Source organism: Leopardus geoffroyi, chromosome E2, assembly GCF_018350155.1.
Source record: "Leopardus geoffroyi isolate Oge1 chromosome E2, O.geoffroyi_Oge1_pat1.0, whole genome shotgun sequence".
Taxonomy (NCBI): Eukaryota; Metazoa; Chordata; class Mammalia; order Carnivora; family Felidae; genus Leopardus; species Leopardus geoffroyi.
The window spans coordinates 16,727,627-16,747,712 of NC_059335.1; the positions used below are offsets into that span (position 1 = coordinate 16,727,627).

The 20,086-nt window shown below is 36.1% G+C and overlaps 1 protein-coding gene across 8 annotated transcripts in view; it reads left to right on the plus strand.

Annotated features, from left to right (window-relative positions):
- Positions 1-20,086, plus strand: part of ZNF790 (zinc finger protein 790) — a 56,369-nt gene that overhangs the window by 13,570 nt on the left and 22,713 nt on the right. For 4 of the 8 annotated variants that reach the window (XM_045441047.1, XM_045441043.1, XM_045441046.1 and 1 more), the window contains one exon: positions 5,378-7,833. In XM_045441047.1, the coding sequence (XP_045297003.1) occupies positions 5,378-7,032 (1,655 nt within the window). In that variant the 3' untranslated portion in view covers positions 7,033-7,833. The other 4 variants (XM_045441051.1, XM_045441050.1, XM_045441049.1 and 1 more) reach the window with 4 other exon arrangements.

Consider the following 20,086-nt stretch of genomic DNA (forward strand, 5'->3'; position numbering starts at 1 on the left):
TCTTTCTTTCATATTTCTTTATGAAATTTATCTTTATATAATGATACTAACATATACAAGTTAAAATGTCAAAAACAGTTGGTATAAACAGGTTTGGAAACAAATAGCAGATTCATGGTAAACACATGGGTATCTGGGAGGTAGCTATGACTTGAATGTATTTGTATATTGTGGAAATTAATACTTATGTTTTCAGAAGGATCAGAGGGCATTGGTTCACATGAAGGTATTTTTATTTTTTTTAATGTTTATTTGTTTTTGAGAGAGGCAGAGTGCAAGCAGGGGGAGGGACAGAGAGAGAGGGAGACACAGAATCTGAAGCAGGCTTCAGGCTCTGAGCTGTTGGCACAGAGCCCGATGTGGGACTCAAACTCACTAACTGTGAGATCATGACCTAAGCCAAAGATGGATGCTCAACTGACTGAGCCACTCTGGTGCCCCCGAGTGAGTTATTTTTAAGTAGAGACTTCTAATAATTTAGTAGCTTAAAGGCTATTGATTTCTGGGGAGGATGGATATTTCTTGTTTACTGAATTACTGGTTGTATTTATTTGATAAATGTCTGCTGTGTGCTTGATCTATCCTTACCATTTGTTGGCTGAATATTTTGTATTTTTGGTGTGAGTGGGCATTCACATAAAAGAAACACTAATACACTAATACCTAGTTAGGGTGGCCAGAAGAATATTTATCTTTATTTTCTTTAAGACCTTAGTTTTATTTTGGTCCTAAAATTTTTGCTTTACAACTTAAGATAAAATGGAAAAATAATAAGCTGCATATATTTGAAATCTGCAGTTTGGTCTGTTCTGACATTATGCTATATACATGAAATAATCACCATAATCAAGAAAAATATACTTCAAATATATACTTAAATATACAAAAGTATACAAATATACAAAAGTATACAAATATACAAAAAGTATACAAAAATATACTTCAAAATTATTGCCAGATTTTCCTTGTGCCCCTTTGCCATTCATTTCCCTTTTGACTCCCATCTTTGAGAGATCACTACCTGCTTTTTGTAACTCTAGATTCGTTTATATGCTCTAGAGTGTTACATAGATTGTTATACAATGTATACTTTTTTCCTTTTTGCTAGCCTTGTGTCTTTTGCTAGCATGATTTTGAAATTCATCTGTGTGGTTGCATGTATCAATAGCTTATTTGTTATTTCTCTGTAGTGTTCCATGTATGGCTATACTTTATTCATTCATTCACCTGTTCATGGAATTTGTTCTGAAAATTCTCAGCCATTATCTTTTCAAATATTGCTGCTTCTCCCATTCTTCCTCTCTTCTCCCTTTAAGCTTCCATTTACATTTACATTTAATCTTCTAACTGAATCTGTCATAATGCTTCTGTTAGGACTTTTCCAACCTTTTTCTCTTGGAGTTTTTCTTTTGACTTGTATTGGTTTCTTTCTTTCTTTTTTTTTTTTTTTTTACTTGTATTGGTTTCTTGTTCTCTGCTAAAATGATTAATTTTGTTTTTAGCTTTTTGAGCATAGTTACTTTTAAACCCTGTCTCATAACTCCAATATCTAGAGTGCTTTTAGGTGTATTTCTACTATTGTTTCTGTGGTCTGTTTACATTCATATTGTCTGGTTATTTATTTAATTTTGTGCCAGACAGTGTTTTCAAAATGGTAAAACTAATGCCCAGGATACCTTCCTTTATAGAGGATTTCTTTTTTTTTTTTTTTATTTTTTTTATTTTTTTTTTCAACGTTTATTTATTTTTGGACAGAGAGAGACAGAGCATGAACGGGGGAGGGGCAGAGAGAGAGAGGGAGACACAGAATCGGAAACAGGCTCCAGGCTCTGAGCCATCAGCCCAGAGACCGACGCGGGGCTCGAACTCACAGACCGCGAGATCGTGACCTGGCTGAAGTCGGACGCTTAACCGACTGCGCCACCCAGGCGCCCCTTTATAGAGGATTTCTATTTGCTTCTCTCAAGTACCTGAAGGCATTAACATTTTGGTTGATATCTTAATCCATCACCCTCCTTAGATAGTTTGAAACTGAACTATAGTTCCTGTGTAGGTCTGCCTCTGTTTTACTCAAGTTTCTTATTTCTAGCCTTTCAGTTATAACAGCATGAGGAATGCAGACAGACCTTGGATACTAATCTCTGCCACCTTAGCCCTGAGATGTCATAAATTCTATCAGTCTTTAAGCCAAATGCTAGTGCCAGTACAATCTGAATAGTAAAAATTGGCTGAGCCTTTTCAGTATATCAAATAATGTCATAATATTTTCTTATTTTGTTCATCTAAAATATTTTACCAGTAAGTTTGACAACACATAGAGATTTGGTTAGAGATGTTTGTTTTCTTGTATAAGTTTTAAAGTTTTTTTTGCCATTGATGTCTTTAATTTACTGGTAGTTTTTGTTTATATATAGTATAAAGAAGAGTTACAATTTTTTCCCCACACAGTTATAGTGAAACACCACTTGTGGAATAATCGTATTCCTTCTGTCATAATCTTAAGTTTCTGCGTTGTTTCTGAGTCCTTGATTGTCTTCCACTGGGTTATATGTAGAGATACTATTTGACCAGAAATATGTAAAAATTCTTGACACGGCTGAGAACCTACTCATGGGTGTTTTTTTTTTTTTTTTTCTTTTTAATATAAATTAGAAGTGATTCTAGTAGGCACTATTTTATTTTTTCCAGCTATGTTCACTTGTTTAGTTCAGGCTCAGGATAAGCAGCAAGTTAGGTTTCACCAAGAAGAGATGTATAAAGAGTCATAATTAAGGACCTGGAATGTAAATAGAAGTGAGAAAAATCGGAGGGTGATACAGAGTAAAAATGTAGTAGGATCATTATTTCTAACTTTCATGTTTGTGCTGTGTTTGGGGTGTCCCATAGCTTGTTTATTAAATTAAGAATATGCAGATCGTGACCTGCTTAATGAGGAGGCACAAGCCACCCACACAGGGTTGGCAGGTAGCTCCCTCAGCATCCAAGCTTGTACTTTGGAGAAGTGAAAATGCTGGAGTCATTGTGATTGAAGGCACAGGTTTAATACAATTACACAAGGGAAGTTAAATCACAAGATTTATTACTTATGAATTGTAGAAATTGGGGCAGGGGCACACAGTGAGCTGTGGGAAGGACAGTCCTCCATCCCAGGTCATGAGCAAGTGGGAGATAAGAAAGCAGAGTAGCAAGCACCTTACTTAGAAGGTAGTTGGGGTTGAGGTCACTAACTTTTTGTGGGCTCAACGCTATGTGGCTATTTTTAAAGTGACTGGGAAAAACCACACAGGAACTCATGGTGGGAATCCTAAGCTCAGATCTTTATCTAAATGCTGAGGTTCTGGGTGTGGGCAGGGTTGTCATACTGTAAGATGCCTAGGCAAACATCTCAAAGTAACTTTTCTCATCACATTCTATTATGTGAGGAATTTATTTTAATGTCTTTGATTTATATTCATTTGATATTTCATTTATCTTAAATGCCTTGCCTGTAATAATTAGCACAGTAATAATAATCATTTTCTAGTAGTTGTTTATGTGTGAGATACTGTTAAACCATTTCCAGTCCCCTCCGTTTTTCTTCTCTAATCGTTAATCATCATCATCATCGTCATCATCATCGTCATCATCATCATCATCATGTACTACTTGTGTGGTGCTTTTTCTGTGTTAGACACTTTATAAAAATAGTATGTTTTCCCAACCCTCTCAATAAATCTCTTTAAAAAATATATTAATGTCCCTATTTATCATATGGAAAAATAAGAGCTCAGTGAAGCTCAGTAATTTTCTCATAACCTAAAGATGGTGTTAGTGAACAGAACTGAGCCTGAAACTGTGGTCTGTCCTTTTTCCACTACAATACACTACTACTTATACATGTAACTGAACTGCCTCTCAACTTCTTCAGTCACTGCTAGAGTACTTGCTCAGTTCTCACCTCTCTCCTCCCAAGAAAAATTTGTAGCATAACCACATGACAATTGTATCAAATCCTAGCACATATCAAAAATGAGTCACGCAGGGGTCCTACTTATTCTTAGCTCATGCCAGACTCCTTGCCCTTGACAAAACTTCTCAAAGTATTTTCCTTTTTGAACTATTACCCATAATTATGTCCTTTAACCTAAATGCAACATACCTGTGTTACTGAGTTCCTGCTCTTCTGTTAACTCTAGACCAGACAACTTCCCACATATAAGACTGATACTCTTATTTCCCAACATTACTGTTTTTAAGCTCGGAATTATGTAAGATATTCATTGTAGTATCTGGCATAGTATTTGAAATTTGTAAATATTTTGTGAAATATTTTCAGTGGCCTTGGATAGAAGGGAAAGGAAGAGAAGACCTGTTGGAAGGGCCTGAAAGCATAAAGCAGAATGGTTGAGCAATACTGTAAACTCAAGAATAAAGAAAACAAAAGCACCTTGGTTGAAGTCATGTGACAAAAAGATGGCTTGGTTTTATACAGTGGAGGAAATGAGCAGGGTGAAGTCTTTAAGTGTGCAAAGGCAAATTGAAGCATAATTAAGTAGCTGTAATTACATTTCTGCATATTTGTCTTTGAGTTAGTTTAGATGTGCTCTTGTTTCATCCTATTTGTACAGAAAGTAATATGGAAGCAGGATATTCAGTAAACATGGAAGGGATTAGACAGTGAGATGTGTTATGTTGTTCTCATATGACTAAATGATCCCAGTTGTGCTTCCTGGTACCTGGTTTTTGTAATATTATCCTTTATTCCATCCTAAATTCCCCCTACTCAACTTTTTTTGTTTGTTTTATAGTGTATTTTTTACAGAATTATTTTTTTAATGCCTGACATATGCTGAAGGTTGATTTATCATACTGAGTGAAACAGTTTTATCTTTACATTGGCTTTCCATGATTGGGTGGTACCTGAATAATTATTTTCTTAAATTGAATTGCTCAGGTGAATTTGACCAAAACAAAGGTTTTGGGTTTTTTTTTTTTTTTTTTTTCCTTGAGAGAGAGAGTAGGGGAAGGACAGAGGGGGGAGAGAATCTTAAGCAGGTTCCACCCCCATCATGAGCCCAATGCAGGACTCAGTTTCACAACCATGAGATCATGACCTGAGCTGAAATCAAAAGTTGGATGCTCAACCGAATGAACCACCCAGGTGCCCCTAAAACAAAGCTTTTATATATCGAAACACCCACCTCAACTTTTATTAGTTCTCTTAAATTTCTATTTATTTTCCACCTTTTTTTCATATCACCCAGAATTTGAGAATTTCTTAAGCCATTCACTTCTTGTGTGCTTTATGTATTTTAAGATTTACTTCTTATATCTACATTGGAGGTTTTATTTCTTTTTGAACAGTAAAACAGTAGGAATTTACCTTCTTATCTTTCAGACATGCCATTCAGATGTCAAACCAAGGAGTTATCACAAAAAAGTGTTACTTTTGAGAGAGAATTATCTCAATTGGAAATCTGTAAAAAACACAACCTTGAATATTCATGTTTTAGGGCTGATTGGGAAAGCAAAGGTCAGTTTGAAACACAACAGGAAAATCAGGCAGAATGTTTAAAGCAAGTTATACTCACCGATGAAAAAATGTCCACTTTTAACCATCACACAGTTCACAGACTTGATACAGGAAAGAAACTGAATGAATTTAAAGAGTGTGCGAAAGCCTTTTGTTCTGGCTCGGACTGTGATCAACATCAATTAATTCACACTGGTGAGAGATTTGAAGATAAAGAATATGAGAAGACCTTTCTTTCTGATTCAGAACTTACTCAATATCAGACAGTACACTCTGCCAAGAAAACATATGAATGTAAAGAATGTGGGAAGGCTTTTAGTTTGCGTTCAAGTCTTACTGGTCACAGGAGGATTCATACTGGTGAAAAACCTTTTAAATGTAAGGAATGTGGGAAGTCCTTTAGATTTCATTCACAACTTAGTGTTCATAAGCGTATTCATACTGGTGAGAAATCTTATGAATGTAAACAATGTGGGAAAGCCTTTAGTTGTGGCTCAGATCTTACACGACATGAGAGAATTCATACCGGTGAAAAACCTTATGAATGTAATGAATGTAGAAAGGCCTTTAGTCAGCGATCACATCTTACTAAACATCAGAGAATTCACACTGGTGAAAAACCTTATGAATGTAAGCAGTGTGGAAAAGCGTTTACTCGTGGTTCACACCTAACTCAACATCAGAGAACTCATACTAGTGAGAAATCTCATGAATGTAAGGAATGTGGAAAAGCCTTTATTCGTGGTTCAAATCTTGCTCAACATCAGAATGTTCATGTTGGTAGGAAACCCTATGAATGTGAGAAATGTGGAAAAGCCTATATCTGGAGTTCGCACCTTGCTAGACATCAACGAATTCATAATGGTAGGAAACCTTATGAATGTAAGCAATGTGGGAAGACATTTATTTGGGCCTCCTATCTTGCTCAACATGAGAAAATTCATAATGAGAGGAAACTCTATGAATGTAAGGAATGTAGAAAGACCTTTCGTCATGGCTCAGAGTTTAATCGGCATCAAAAAATTCATACTGGTGAAAGAAACTATGAATGTAAGCAATGTGGAAAGACCTTTTTTCGTGGTTCAGAACTTAATCGACATCAGAAAATCCACACTGGAAAGAGACCATATGAATGTGAAGAATGTGGAAAAGCCTTTCTCTGGGGTTCACAACTTACTCGACATCAGAGAATACATACTGGTGAGGAACCTTATGTATGTAAAGAATGTGGGAAATCTTTTATCTGGGGTTCACAGCTTACACGACATAAGAAAATTCATACTGATACAGAATCATATGAATGTAAAGAAAGTAGCCAGATCTTTAGTCCCCATCCATATTTTACTGAACAGAAAATTCACAATGGTGAGAATCTCTATCAATGGAAAGACTATAGGAACACCTTTAGTCAGGACTCAGACTTTGCTCAACATCAGGATATTTACACTTTTGAGAAATCCTATGAATGTAAAAATTTTGAGACATTTTCTCCAAGCTCGCATCTTATTTCACTCTTGTGAGTTCTTATAATATAAAAATATAGGAAGTCTTTATTCATAACTCCTTAATTGATGTCAGTTAATTCCTTCTTTCGAGGAACTCACAAGTATAAGTAATATTGGAAGAACATTTGACAGAGCACACAACGCACTAAATAGCAGAGAATTCATAATGCAATCTATATTAATATAGGAAAGCATTTACTGATTGGTTTTCCATTTGGAATATCAGGGTAAAACCCTATGAAAAAGATGACACTGTGATTCTCTTGAATCATTCTTAAAAGCATTCTCCACATCATTGATACTACTCTGCATAGAATTTAAATCTAACTCACATAGGGAAACCTTCCATTCCTATTAAATTTTGTTATAGTTCCACAAAATTATACCAAAGGTGAATTTCTGTTACGTAATTAATCTTGGAAAGCCTTGAGCTGTGTCATGCAGTTTATTTGGCATGTCTTAGTTTCAACACCTCTTATCTTTGTATTTTTTGGAAAGTAACTTGAATCTGTGTTTCCTTATTTGATTACAAGGGTTAAATGAGCTTGATGACTTCAATGACTTAATAACCACCATTAATATTAGTGTTAGACAACTTCTATGAGAGGAAGACCTTAACAATATAATGAATGTAGACAAATATGCCATCTATATGTGTGTCTTATTGAACAGCAGGATGCTAATTCTGAAGAAAAACCAATCAAACGGAAGGGAAGAAAGCTTTGAATCAGTATTAAATTCATGTGCTGCATAAAAAAATTCATACTATAAAGAAAGCCTTATGGTTTTAATGAAAGTGGAGTTGTTGAATGCTCACCAGTGGTTTTGTTTTTTTTTTTTTTTTTTTTGGTTTTGTTTTTAAAGGCATTTAGAAATGATTTGTCCCTAACAGATTTCTAAAGCCAAATGTCATATCCATTTTATCACCACAATGACAATTTATTTTTTTTAAGTTTATTTATTTCGAGAGAGAAAGCATGAGCAGGGTAGGGGCAGAGAGAGAGAGAGAGAGAGAGAGAGAGAGAGAGAGAGAGAATCTCAAGCAGGCTCCCCACTGTCAGCAAGAGCCCAATGTGGGGCTCAATCTCATGAACTGTGAGATCATGACCTGAGCGAAAATCAAGAGTCAGATGCTTAACTGACTAAGCCACCCAGGTGCCCCTGAAATTTAGAAATTAGAAAATAGCCAAATGAATTCTGATCTCTTGGAAATTTAACACTACATTTATAAATTATCAAAGTAACGAGCAAATCAAAAGTGAAATTACAGGCTTATTTAGATGTGAATGATAACAAAACTCCTATATGTCAAATCCTATGAACATGACCATGGCAGCTCTCGATGGAAATTACTCTTATGTATATAACAAAATTGAGGGAAGTTTACTTCTTGTCACCACTGTATTTCCAGCACTTATAACAGTGCCTGTCATATTGTAGAGTCCAAGTATTTGTCAAATTAAATAATGATTACTTAACAAGCTAAAGTAAGAGCTAATGCCCCAATGGGCATTTGAATTGATAGAAATGTGGTTTTTTCTTAATTTTTTTTATGTTTATTTATTTTGAGAGAGTGTGTGTGAGCAGGGGAGGGGCAGAGAGAGTAGGAGAGAGAAAGAATCCCAAGCAGTCTCTGCACTGCCAGAGCAGAGCCTAAGGTGGGGCTTAAACTCACGAACCATGAGATCATGTCCTGAGCCAAGATCAAGAGTCGGATGTTTAACCGACTGAGCCACCCAGGTGCCTCTGAATTGATGGGAAGCTTTATTTAACAAAAATAAAGAAAAATTCATGGAATAAATAACAATACAGAAGGTTTTTTATTTTCAGTCAAAATGTTTCTTGGTAGCAATGCCTTAACATTATCATAAGAAAGGAGAAATGTGGTACATGTTTTAGAGGGTATTTTTAATGGCAATATAAAGAGATATAAACCTTACTAGAAACAAATTTTAAATAGAATATAGTTTTCTAGGAAAATATTAAATTTCAAGAGTAACTAAAAGGGGCCAAAAAATTTAACAGTTAGAAAAAATAATCTTTATAACTCATGTAGGAGTACAGGCTGCTCCCTGAAGAAACAAAATCCTATGGAAAAATTGCTAGCAGATGCTAAAAGACTAACGTAATTCTGATAACAAAATTAGATGTGGAGTAGCCCTTGAACAACAAATTCCAGAAGAATTTTTCTCATGAACATACATGACAAAAACTAATACAGGGGCACCTGGGTGGCTCAGTCAATTAAGCATCTGTCTTTGGCTCAGGTCATGATCTCATTAGTTTTTGTCATGTATGTTCATGAGAAAAATTCTTCTGGAATTTGTTGTTCAAGGGCTACTCCACATCTAATTTGCAAAATTAAAAATTTAAAAATTTTTTTAGCAAAAACTAATACAGGGGCACCTGGGTGGCTCAGTCAATTAAGCATCTGTCTTTGGCTCAGGTCATGATCTCACAGAAGTTCAAGCCCCACATCAAGCTCTGTGCAGAAAGTGCGATGCCTGTTTGGGATTCTCTTCTCCCTGTCTTTCTGCCTCCCCCACTTGTGCTCACTCCCTCTTTCTCTCTAAAAACAAAAACAAAAAACTAATACAATAGTCAAATGATGTTTACCCAGAATGTTTAAACTCTGACCTGGATAGGTGATAATTCTGTAGTTTATGCATAACAGCAAGGTGTATCATTGATGAAGATGTACTTTACCAGTTCAGCACTTAATTTATTCTAAGAGTATTTTCTTGATATCTTTTAGTATTACATAAGTTAAAGAATATTGAGTTTATGTACATGTATGTAGCACATAATTCAGTTCTTTAACAGTAGTTAAACAGTATTAGGGAACATACTTCCCTCTGAAATTATTGTCTTCTGTGGAATTTCTCAACTCATGTGGGGAAAGTGAAATTTTTTGTTATATTACGTTATTGTAATAAACCAGCCATTTTCATTCATGCTGACTATTTTTGTTAAGGTGATGATTACACTGAGAAATGTAACAGCTTTCTGGACGTCCATATACAGATAACTATGGCCATTCCTTTTTCTTTTGGCCTAGACTTCTGTGTTGAGTTTAGTATCAGTGTGCATATCTGGTGCTCTTGTCTCCTTCATTGTGAATTCCTGGATCTCCTTGAATGCCTGAGGTACGTGTTTCTTGAACCCCTTTCCATTGGTATGTTTGTGAATTTTGATAATGTCTTCTCTAGTCTACCATAGAGATAACAGAAATTCTTTAGTCATTCCCTAATCACCTTTCTTTGCAGGAACCATTCTGCTAGATTCATTTTGGGAAAGAATTTTTTAATCATTAGTATTAGCACAATTGGATGAAATTTATGGAAAAAAAATCAGTTTCCTCTCTGACAGTGTAAAGTAGGATGAATTCCCAATAAATCCAGATATCTAAATGTAAAAACTAAAAATAAAACAGAAAGAAACTTTACAAATACTACATGGGTGAATTTCTTTATAACCCTGGAATGGAGATATTCAGAAGTATGACTCAAAAATCTAAGTAGAAATAAAGAAAAAAGTAAATAATTTTTATAGGACTCCATGTTAAAGATAAAGGACAATGAAAAATTGGAGATATTTGCAAGTATATCACAGACTAATATCCTTAAAGATTCTAAAATTTGAGATGAGCATGCAAGTTACACTACATTGAGATACCACTTCATCCCTACCAGATGCACAGAAATCCTAAAGGGTATTAATATACACTATTGTCAAGACTGAAAAAACAAGAACTCTGAAATTGCTGATGAAAATGAAAAAATATAGTACGGTCCATATAGGAGGGAATTAAGCAATGTCCAGGGGTAGTCTCGTGCATTTACCATAAGACCAGCACCCTTATTTCTATCCCAAAGATACACTCATAAAATTACAAAATATGGTATACACTAAGGAATTTTTTAAAAACATGATTTGTAAATGCAGCAAATTGGAAACAACCTAGATGTCCAGCAATAGACTGGGTGAATTAACTATCATATGAATGTACAGTGGAGTATTGTGCATCTGTGTTTTTCTAGGGAGTGATCTTCAGAGTATCTTAAATGAAAAAGAGGTAAGTGCAGAATATGTTTATTATACTAATATTTGTGAAATTAGAGGGGGATACTATATATACCTGTACTTTAAAAAAGAAATCTCGGGGCGCCTGGGTGGCTCAGTAGATTAAGTGTCCGACTTCAGCTCAGGTCATGATCTCATGGTTCATGAGTTTGAGCCCCACATCAGACTCTGTGCTGACAGCTCAGAGCCTGGAGCCTGCTTCAGATTCTGTGTCTCCCTCTCTCTTTGCCCCTCCCCTGTTCACACTCTGTCTCTGTCTCTCAAAAATAAATAAACATTGAGAAAAAAAAAAAAAGGAATCTCAAGATGAAACAACAGGGGAGGGCAAGGGTGAAAGGTTTATCTTTGGTTATACCTTGTTTTTTGTTTTGACTTTGGATCCATGTAGATATTTTACATATCAGCTTTTATTTTAAAAATTAAGTCAAAAAGGAAAATAAACCTGTATCAAAACCAGTGGATTTGATTCTACATCATGTTCTGGTATAACAACATAAAGAATAATAATTTCAAACGGTGTTAAAATATTTTGACTTACCATTAGGAGAATATCTCAAAGATATTCTGTATCTCAAGCACAAAGAGAAATATAAAGAAATCTAAACTGCCTTTATTAGTCTTTTGTTAGTGGTAATATTGGTATTATTTTTCTACCTAAGGGGTTTATTTATTTTTTTAAGTAGGCTCCATGCCCTATGTGGGGCTTGAACTCATGATCCTGAGATTGACAGTTGCATGCTCTACCAACTTAGTCAGCCAGGCACCCCTACTAAGGGGTTTAAAAACATTAGTGACCTAGAAGCTATGAGTTGCCCATGTATCCAGACTGTAGTTTTCAAATTCCATTTTCTATAAAAAGAAAAAGTTCTCCTTAGAGAAATGGCATAAGACAGGTCAACAGTAGAAAATGTATATATAATTATCATAAAATGTCTTATTGTACCTAAAAGCAATAAAGCTATCAAAGACTACAGGATCATTAACCTAAAGGAACTGACCAAAGATAGGATCAGTTAAGCATCAGAAACTATTGCAATGGGTTGAAACTGTGTAGGTAAAACTGCCTAAATTCAAAATGAAAATAAAAGGGGGGGGGGGGCTTTATGGAGTTTGCCAGAGTACTAGCATATTCTGAAATTTTGGTAAGGAACAGAACAGAATTTTGGTAAGGAACCAAATTTCCTTTGGTAAGGAACAGAACCAAGTATTTATCATGATTTTTCTGTACAAGCTGTAATCAAATAGTTGGCAAGAGGAGGTTCAGAAATGACAGAAAGTTACATTTGGCATCATTTAATAAAATAATGGAATTGGCAACAATTCATAATAAATGGGTTATTGGGAATTTCAGAAGATAACAATAAGGTTGACAACACTTCAGTTGGCCAATCTTAACACTAAATTGGAACAACATGGTATTAATATGCCTCGTGTGATGCCATAGGAAGTAGGAAGTACTACCTAAGTTATATTTCCCAACACTGAATCTTAATCTAATTTAACCTCCAGATCTAATTACCAATTTATAGGAAATAAAATGAATAAAAACTTGTGAGTGGTGTATGAAGGTCACGAATTGGCCAAATCAGAATGTGAAAAATTCTATGGGACAAATTGCCAAGTTTCTTCAGTAAATGAGTGGCATGGTAAGGAGGGAGAAAAATGAACTGCCTTAGTTCAAAAGAGACTTAAAGGTAACTTATCAACCAGATTCAGAGTGTGGAACATTCTTGAGTCCAGACTTGGAACAAATAACTGAACAGATATTTTGAGGAAATCATGAAAAATTGAACATGGATTGGGTATTAGATACTAATTAATTTTGTTAATTTGGTTGGATGTGGTAAAGAGACTGCATATGTCCTGGTGCACATGCCTGGGGCGGGAGGGGGAGGGGAGCCAACCCCGGGCTTGGTAGCATTCTCAGGGGTGCACTTTGAGAAAGCCCCCTCCCTTGAGCACTGTGGGAAGAAGGTTTATTGCCCCTGCAAAGACAAAAGACCCTGAAGGCGCCAGCCAGAGGCCCTTTGTCAACTGAGCAGAGTGCTATTTCAGAACTGGGTGTCCACATGGAGCAGGATCCTTTAAGACATTGGGTTTTGGATCCCAGTCGAGCACTGGGGAGTCAGGGGAGACTGTAAAGCAGGGCAAATCGGCCACTGAAGTCTGTGCTGCTCTGTCAGGGCAGCATAAACAGTGTGGTTTGGGACACCTGGTAGGAGGAGGAGAGATTGGGGTGTCGCCATTTTCCTCCCCATCACTAACACAGTGGGGCTTCAGGGAGCAGCACAGCCACCTCCAGTGGAGGTGGGACCCACTTACACCAAACGTTGCCCTTCCGAGGCCAGGAACTGCTTATTTGCCAGGGTGAGATTGACACTCACTGAACTAGTTGGTCCCTCCTCCAGACCAGCACAACCACTGTTTCCAAGGCACCAATAGACAACTGTCCTGCAGTTTTGTATGTTAGTCTGTTTTTTTTTTCTTTTTAAATTATTATTATTATTACTTCTTCTCTTTTCCCTGCATTACCTTTCTACTCTCCTTCCCCCCCACCCCCACCTTAGAATCAGCCTTATAGTTTCTGATTTGATTTTTGGTCAATACTTATATATTTTTCCTTTTTTTTTTTTTTCTTTTTAAAATTTCTGTTCTGGTTGTTTAATCCGGCATTTTTACTCTATCCTTTTTTTACCTTTTCTGTATCTCCTTTATTTTCCTCTGTCTTTCTGGATTAAGCCCAATAGTTTCTTTGATTCTCTCTGCCTGGTCTTTTTTCCCCTCCCCTATCATTTTTCTCTTTGTTTAGGATAAGGTTTCTTCCCCACCCCCACCAACTCCTCTTTTCCAGGGTTACCTCAATGAACAAATCAAAGCACACCTGGTGGACAGTCCAATCCACCACTATGAGTAGTTAGATAAAGCAGCCAAGACACAATAATAGAGTGCATGTAACACATTCCAAAAACACCTCCTAAAGTGCCAGGCCCTGAACAGTGTATGACCCCCCCCCCCTTTTTTTTTTTTAAGATTAAAAAAAAATTTTTTTTTTTTAACATTTATTTATTTTTGAGACAGAGAGAGAGCATGAACAGGGGAGGGTCAGAGAAAGAAGGAGACACAGAATCGGAAGCAGGCTGCAGGCTCTGAGCTGTCAGCACAGAGCCCAACACGGGGCTCGAACCCACGGACCACAAGATCATGACCTGAGCCGAAGTCGGACGCTTAACCGACTGAGCCACCCAGGCGCCCCACTCCTTTTTAATATAGTAGTACTTGCAGGTGCAGGACACATGACAAGCTATTAGAAGATGTAAAGGACAGAAAACTAGCCAAGATGATGCAACAGAAGAATTATCCTTGAAGGGAATCCCAGGAAGAAATGACAGCCAGAGAATTGCTCAGAACAGATATAAACAATATATCTGATCAGGAATTTAGAATAATAGTCATAAGACAAATAGCTGGGCTTGAAAAATAGCATAGAAGACAGCAGAGAATCTGCAGAGATCAAGGACCTAAGAAATAGTCACAGTGAACTAAGAAATGCTGTAAATGAGCTGCAAAATAAGCTAGATGCAATAACACCAAAGATAGGTGAAATAGAAGATAAAGTATGGAAAATGATGAAGCTGAGAAAAGTAGAGAAAGGAAGTTACTAGATCATGAGGGAACAATTAGAGACCTAAGTGATTCAATGAAATAATATCCATATCATAGGAGTTCCAGAAGGGGGAAGAGAGAAAGGGGAAGAAGATTTATTTGAACAAATTATAGTGAGATGTTCCGTAATCTGGGGTAGGAAACAGGCATCCAAGTCCAGGAGGCACAGAGAACTCCCAGATCAACAAAAATAGGTCAACACCATGACATATCATAGTGAAATTGGCAAAATACAAAGATAAAGAGAAAATTCTGAAAGCAGCTAGGGACAAATGGCCCTTAACATACAAGAGTAGACACATAAGGGTAGTAGCAGATCTGTCCACTGAAATTTGTCAGGGCAGAAGGGAGTGGCAAGAAATATTCAATGTGCTGAATAGGGAAAATATGCAGCCAAGAATCCTATATCCAGCAAGGCTGTCATTTAGAGTAGAAGGAGAGATAAATGTTTTTCCCAGACAAAAACTAAAGCAGTTCATAAACCAGCCCTGCAGGAGATCTTAAGGGGGTCTGTGTGAATGGAAACCAGAAAAGACTACAAAGGACCAGAGACATCACCACAAGCGTGAAACCTACAGATAACACAATGACACTAAATCCTTATCTTTTAATAATCTGAATGTAAATGGACTAAATGCCCCAATCAAAAGACATGGGGTATCAGAATGAATAAAAAACCAAGATCCATCTATATGCTGCCTACAAGAGACTCATTTTAGACCTGAGGACACCGGCAGATTGAAAGTGAAGGGATAGAGAACCATCTATCATGCTATGGGATGTAAAAAGAAAGCCAGAGTAGCCATACTTCTATCAGACAAACTAGATTTTAACCAAAGACTGTAACAAAAGATGAAGAAGGTCATTATAATTGAGGGGTCTATCCATCAAGAAGCGCTAACAATTATAAATGTTTATGCCCCAACTTGGAAGCACCCAAATATATATATCAGTTAATCACGAACATAAATAAATGTATAGATAACAATACTGTGATTGTAGGGGACTTTAATACTCCACTTACAACAATGGACAGATCATCTAGGCAGAAAATCAGGAAAGAAACAATAGCTCTGAATGACACATTGGACCAGATGGGCTTAACATATATTCAGATCTTTTCATCCAAAAGCAGCAGAATGCACATTCTTCTCGAGTGCACATGGGACATTCTCAAAATGGGTCACAAAACAGACCTCAACAAATATAAAAGGATTGAAATCATGCCATGCACCTATTTTCAGATCACAACGCTATGAAACTTGAAATCAACCACAAAAATAAATTTGGAAAGCCTCTAAATACATGGAGGTTAAAGAATATCCTAAGGAATGAATGGGTCAACCAGGAAATTAAGGAAGAACTTTAAAAGTATATGGAAGCAAATGAAAATGAAAACATAACAGTCCAAACCTTTTGGGATGCAGCAAAGGCAGTCCTAAGGTGAAAATACAGCGTGATCCAGGCTTATCTCAAGAAACAAGAAAATTCCGAAATACAGAATCTAACCTTACAGCTAAAGCAATTAGAAACAGAGCAGGAAAGAAGCCTCAAAACCAGCAGAAGAAAAGAAATAAAGATTAGAGCAGAAATAATATAAAATAATTTAAAAAAGAACAGAACAGTTCATTGAGTCTAAGATCTGGTTTTTTGAAAGGATAAACAAAATTGGTAAACCCTTAGCCAGACTTCTCAAAAAGAAAAGAGAGAACCCAAAGAGATACAATCACAAATGAAAGAGATCACAACACCACAGAAATACAAACAATTATTATAGAAAACTATGAAAAATTATATGCCAACAAACTGGATAATCTGGAAGAAATGGGCAAATTCCTAGATACCCATCCACTACCAAAACTCAAATGGGAAGAAATAGAAAACTTGAACAGACCCATAAGCAGCGAAGAAACTCAAGCAGTTATTTTAAAATCTCCCAACAAATAAGAGTCTTGGACCAGATGGCTTCCCAAGGGAATTTTATCAGACATTTAAATCAGAAAGAGTTAATTCCTATTCTTCTCAAGCTGTTCCAAAAATAGAATGGAAGGAAGGCTTCCAGACTCATTCTATGAAGCCAGCATCACCTTGATTCCCAAACCAGACAAAGACCCCACTAAAAAGGAAAATTACAGGCCAGTATCTCTGATGAACATGGATGTGAGAAATCTCAACAAGACACTAGCAAATTGAATTCAACAGTATATGAAAAGAATTATTCAGGGGCGCCTGGGTGGCTCAGTCGGTTGAGCGTCTGACTTCAGCTCAGGTCACGATCTCGTGGTCCGTGAGTTCGAGCCCTGCGTCGGGCTCTGGGCTGATGGCTCAGAGCCTGGAGCCTGCTGCAGATTCTGTGTCTCCCTCTCTCTCTGCCCCTCCCCCATTCATGCTCTGTCTCTCTCTGTCTCAGAAATAAATAAACATTAAAAAAAATTTTTTTTTAAAAAAAAGAATTATTCACCATGATCAAGTGGGATTCATTCCTGGGTTGCAGGGCTGGTTCAATATCTGCAAATCAATCAGCGTGATACATCACATTAATGGAAGAAAAGATAAGAACCATATGATCTTGTCAATAGATGTGGAAAAAGATTTTGACAAAATACAACATCTTTTCTTAATAAAAACCCTCAATAAAGTCGGAATAGAAGGAACATACCTTAACATCATAAAAGCCATATATGAAAGGCCCATAGCTAATATCACCCTCAATCAGGAAAAACTTTCCCCCTGAGATCAGGAACATGACACGGATGTCCACTCTCACCACTGTTGTTTAACATAGTGTTGGAAGTCCTAGCCTCAGCAATCAGACAACAAAACAAAAGGCATCCAAATCGACAAAGAAGTCAAATTTTCACTTTGATACTCTACATGGAAAACCTGAGAGACTCCCCCCAAAAAACCTGCTAGAGCTGATACATGAATTCAGCTCTGAGCCTGGAGCCTGCTTTGGATTTTGTGTGTCTCTCTCTCTGCGCCTCCCCCACTCACACTCTGTTGCTCTCTCAAAAATAAATACACATTAAAAATTAAAAATATATATATTACAAAGAAAGAATTGAAATCATACTGTGTTCTTTGACTGCAAAGGAATTAAACTAGAAATTGTTTAGCAGAAAGATAACATGAAACTAAACAATACACTTTAACTCTTGGGTCAAAGAGGAAATCTCAAGGGATGTTTTTTAAAAAGGTTACACTGAATGAAAATGAAAATAGAACATAGGAAAACTTGTAGAATACAATTAAATCTGAATTTACAGAAAAATTTATAGTACTAAATGCTCATCAAAAATGGGGTAAAGTTCTCAAAAAAAAAAAATACCGCTCAAATTCCTTCCATAAGACACTAGAAAAAGAGCAAAACAATGCAAAGTGAACAGAAGGAAGGAAATAAATATAAAGAGCTTAAAATCAATGAAATTGTAAACAGAAAAACAATACAGAAAAATAAACCAAAATCTCATCTTTTGAAAAGATCAGTGAAACTGATAAACTTCTAGCAAGATTGTCATCAGAAATGTAAGAGAATATTAGTAAAAATCCAGCAAACAATGATAGGATAATAAGGGAGCATTATGAGCAATTCTACTCACAGAAACTCAACAACTTAGAAGAAATGGACCATTTCTTATAAACCATGAACTAACTAATGCATCCAAGATTAAATAAATAATATGAATAGTAAAGTACAACTACTTAAGTTAAATTCATAGTTTGTTTCTAATTTTGAAATAGCTTTATTGAGATATAATTTACATTCCACATACTTTACCCTTTTAAAATGTATTATGTAATAATTTTTGGTAGGTTACATTACCAACTTTTTACAAGTTGTAAAATATATACAACATAAGATTGCCATTTTCACCATTTTTAAATGTACAATTCAGCAACATTAGTTATATCACATTGTTGTGCAACTATCACTGCTATCTATTTCTAACCTTTTTGTCACCTCAAACAGAAACTGTAACCATTAGGCAATAACTTCTAATCTACTTTCTATGAAAATCTATTAATTTGCCTATTCTTGATATTTCATATAAGTGGAAACATACAATACTTGTTCTTTTGTGTCTGGCTTATTTTACTTAATGTAATGTTTTCAACACTAATCCATGTTGTAGCATGTGCAAGAATTTCATTTCTTTTTGTGCCTGAATATTATTCCATTGTGCATATAAACCACATTTTGTTTATTCTGTTGATGGATACTTGAGTTGTTTCTACATTTTGGCTATTATGTATAATGCTGCAATAAACATTTGTGTACAAGTATCTATTCAAGTCATTGCTTTCAATTCCTTTAATACCTGAGTGGAATTGTTGGGTCATATGGAAATTCTGTATTTAGCTTTTGAAGAACCACCAAGTTATTTTTATAGGAACCACACAATTTCTGGCAATATCTGAGTGTCCCAATTGTTCCATATCCTCATCAGCAGTTGTTATTTTTTAATTTTTAAAATAGGGATCCTAGGGGGCCCCTAAAAGCCTCCAACTTCAGCTCAGGTCGTGAGATTGAGTTTTGAGTTCATGAGTTTGAGCCCTGCATTGAGCTCTCTGCTGTCAGCACAGAGCCTGCTTTGGATTCTCTGTCTCTCATTCTTTCTGCCCTTTCTCCCCACCGCCTCAAACATAAATAAAAACATTTAAAAATAAATTTAAAATAGGCATCCTAGTAGGTGTTTAGTGTATTTTTCATTTCAGTTATTGTACTTTTAAGTTCCACAACATCTTTCAGCTTTTTCAGCATATTTAGGACAGTTGATTTTGTTTCTTCATTCATCTGGTGATGGACATTTGGGATGTTGGCTCAGGTGCATATATCCTTATGATTGTTATGTCTTCTTGATGGATTAGCCCTTTTTGATGATAAAGTGTACCTCTTTGTCTCTGGTAATTTTGTCTTAATGCCTGTTTGATCTGATAGTATAGCCACTCCATTTCTGTTATGATTGCAGTTTGCATGGTGTATCTTTTTCTGTCCTTTTGTTTTGAAATTTGATATTTGAATCTAAAACGTATATCCAGTATATACTTGAATCATATTTTTAAATTCTCTGCCAATCTCCACCTTTGCCTGGGGACCTGTATATACTCTTTCTCACCTCCAGGAAGAAGTAGGCAGCCTCTTATTTTTGCTCACTCAGTCTGTGCTGAGCTGGGAATGGGGGGTTGTGGCATCTATCAGTTGAAACCATTGGTTCTGTTTTCCCAAAGGTGGATAGGCTGTGCCAGACCTCTCAGAGCTGTAAGACTAAGTCAAATGCCAAGTCGTTGGATGGCCCTAGCAACACTGGAGTGTTGGACACAC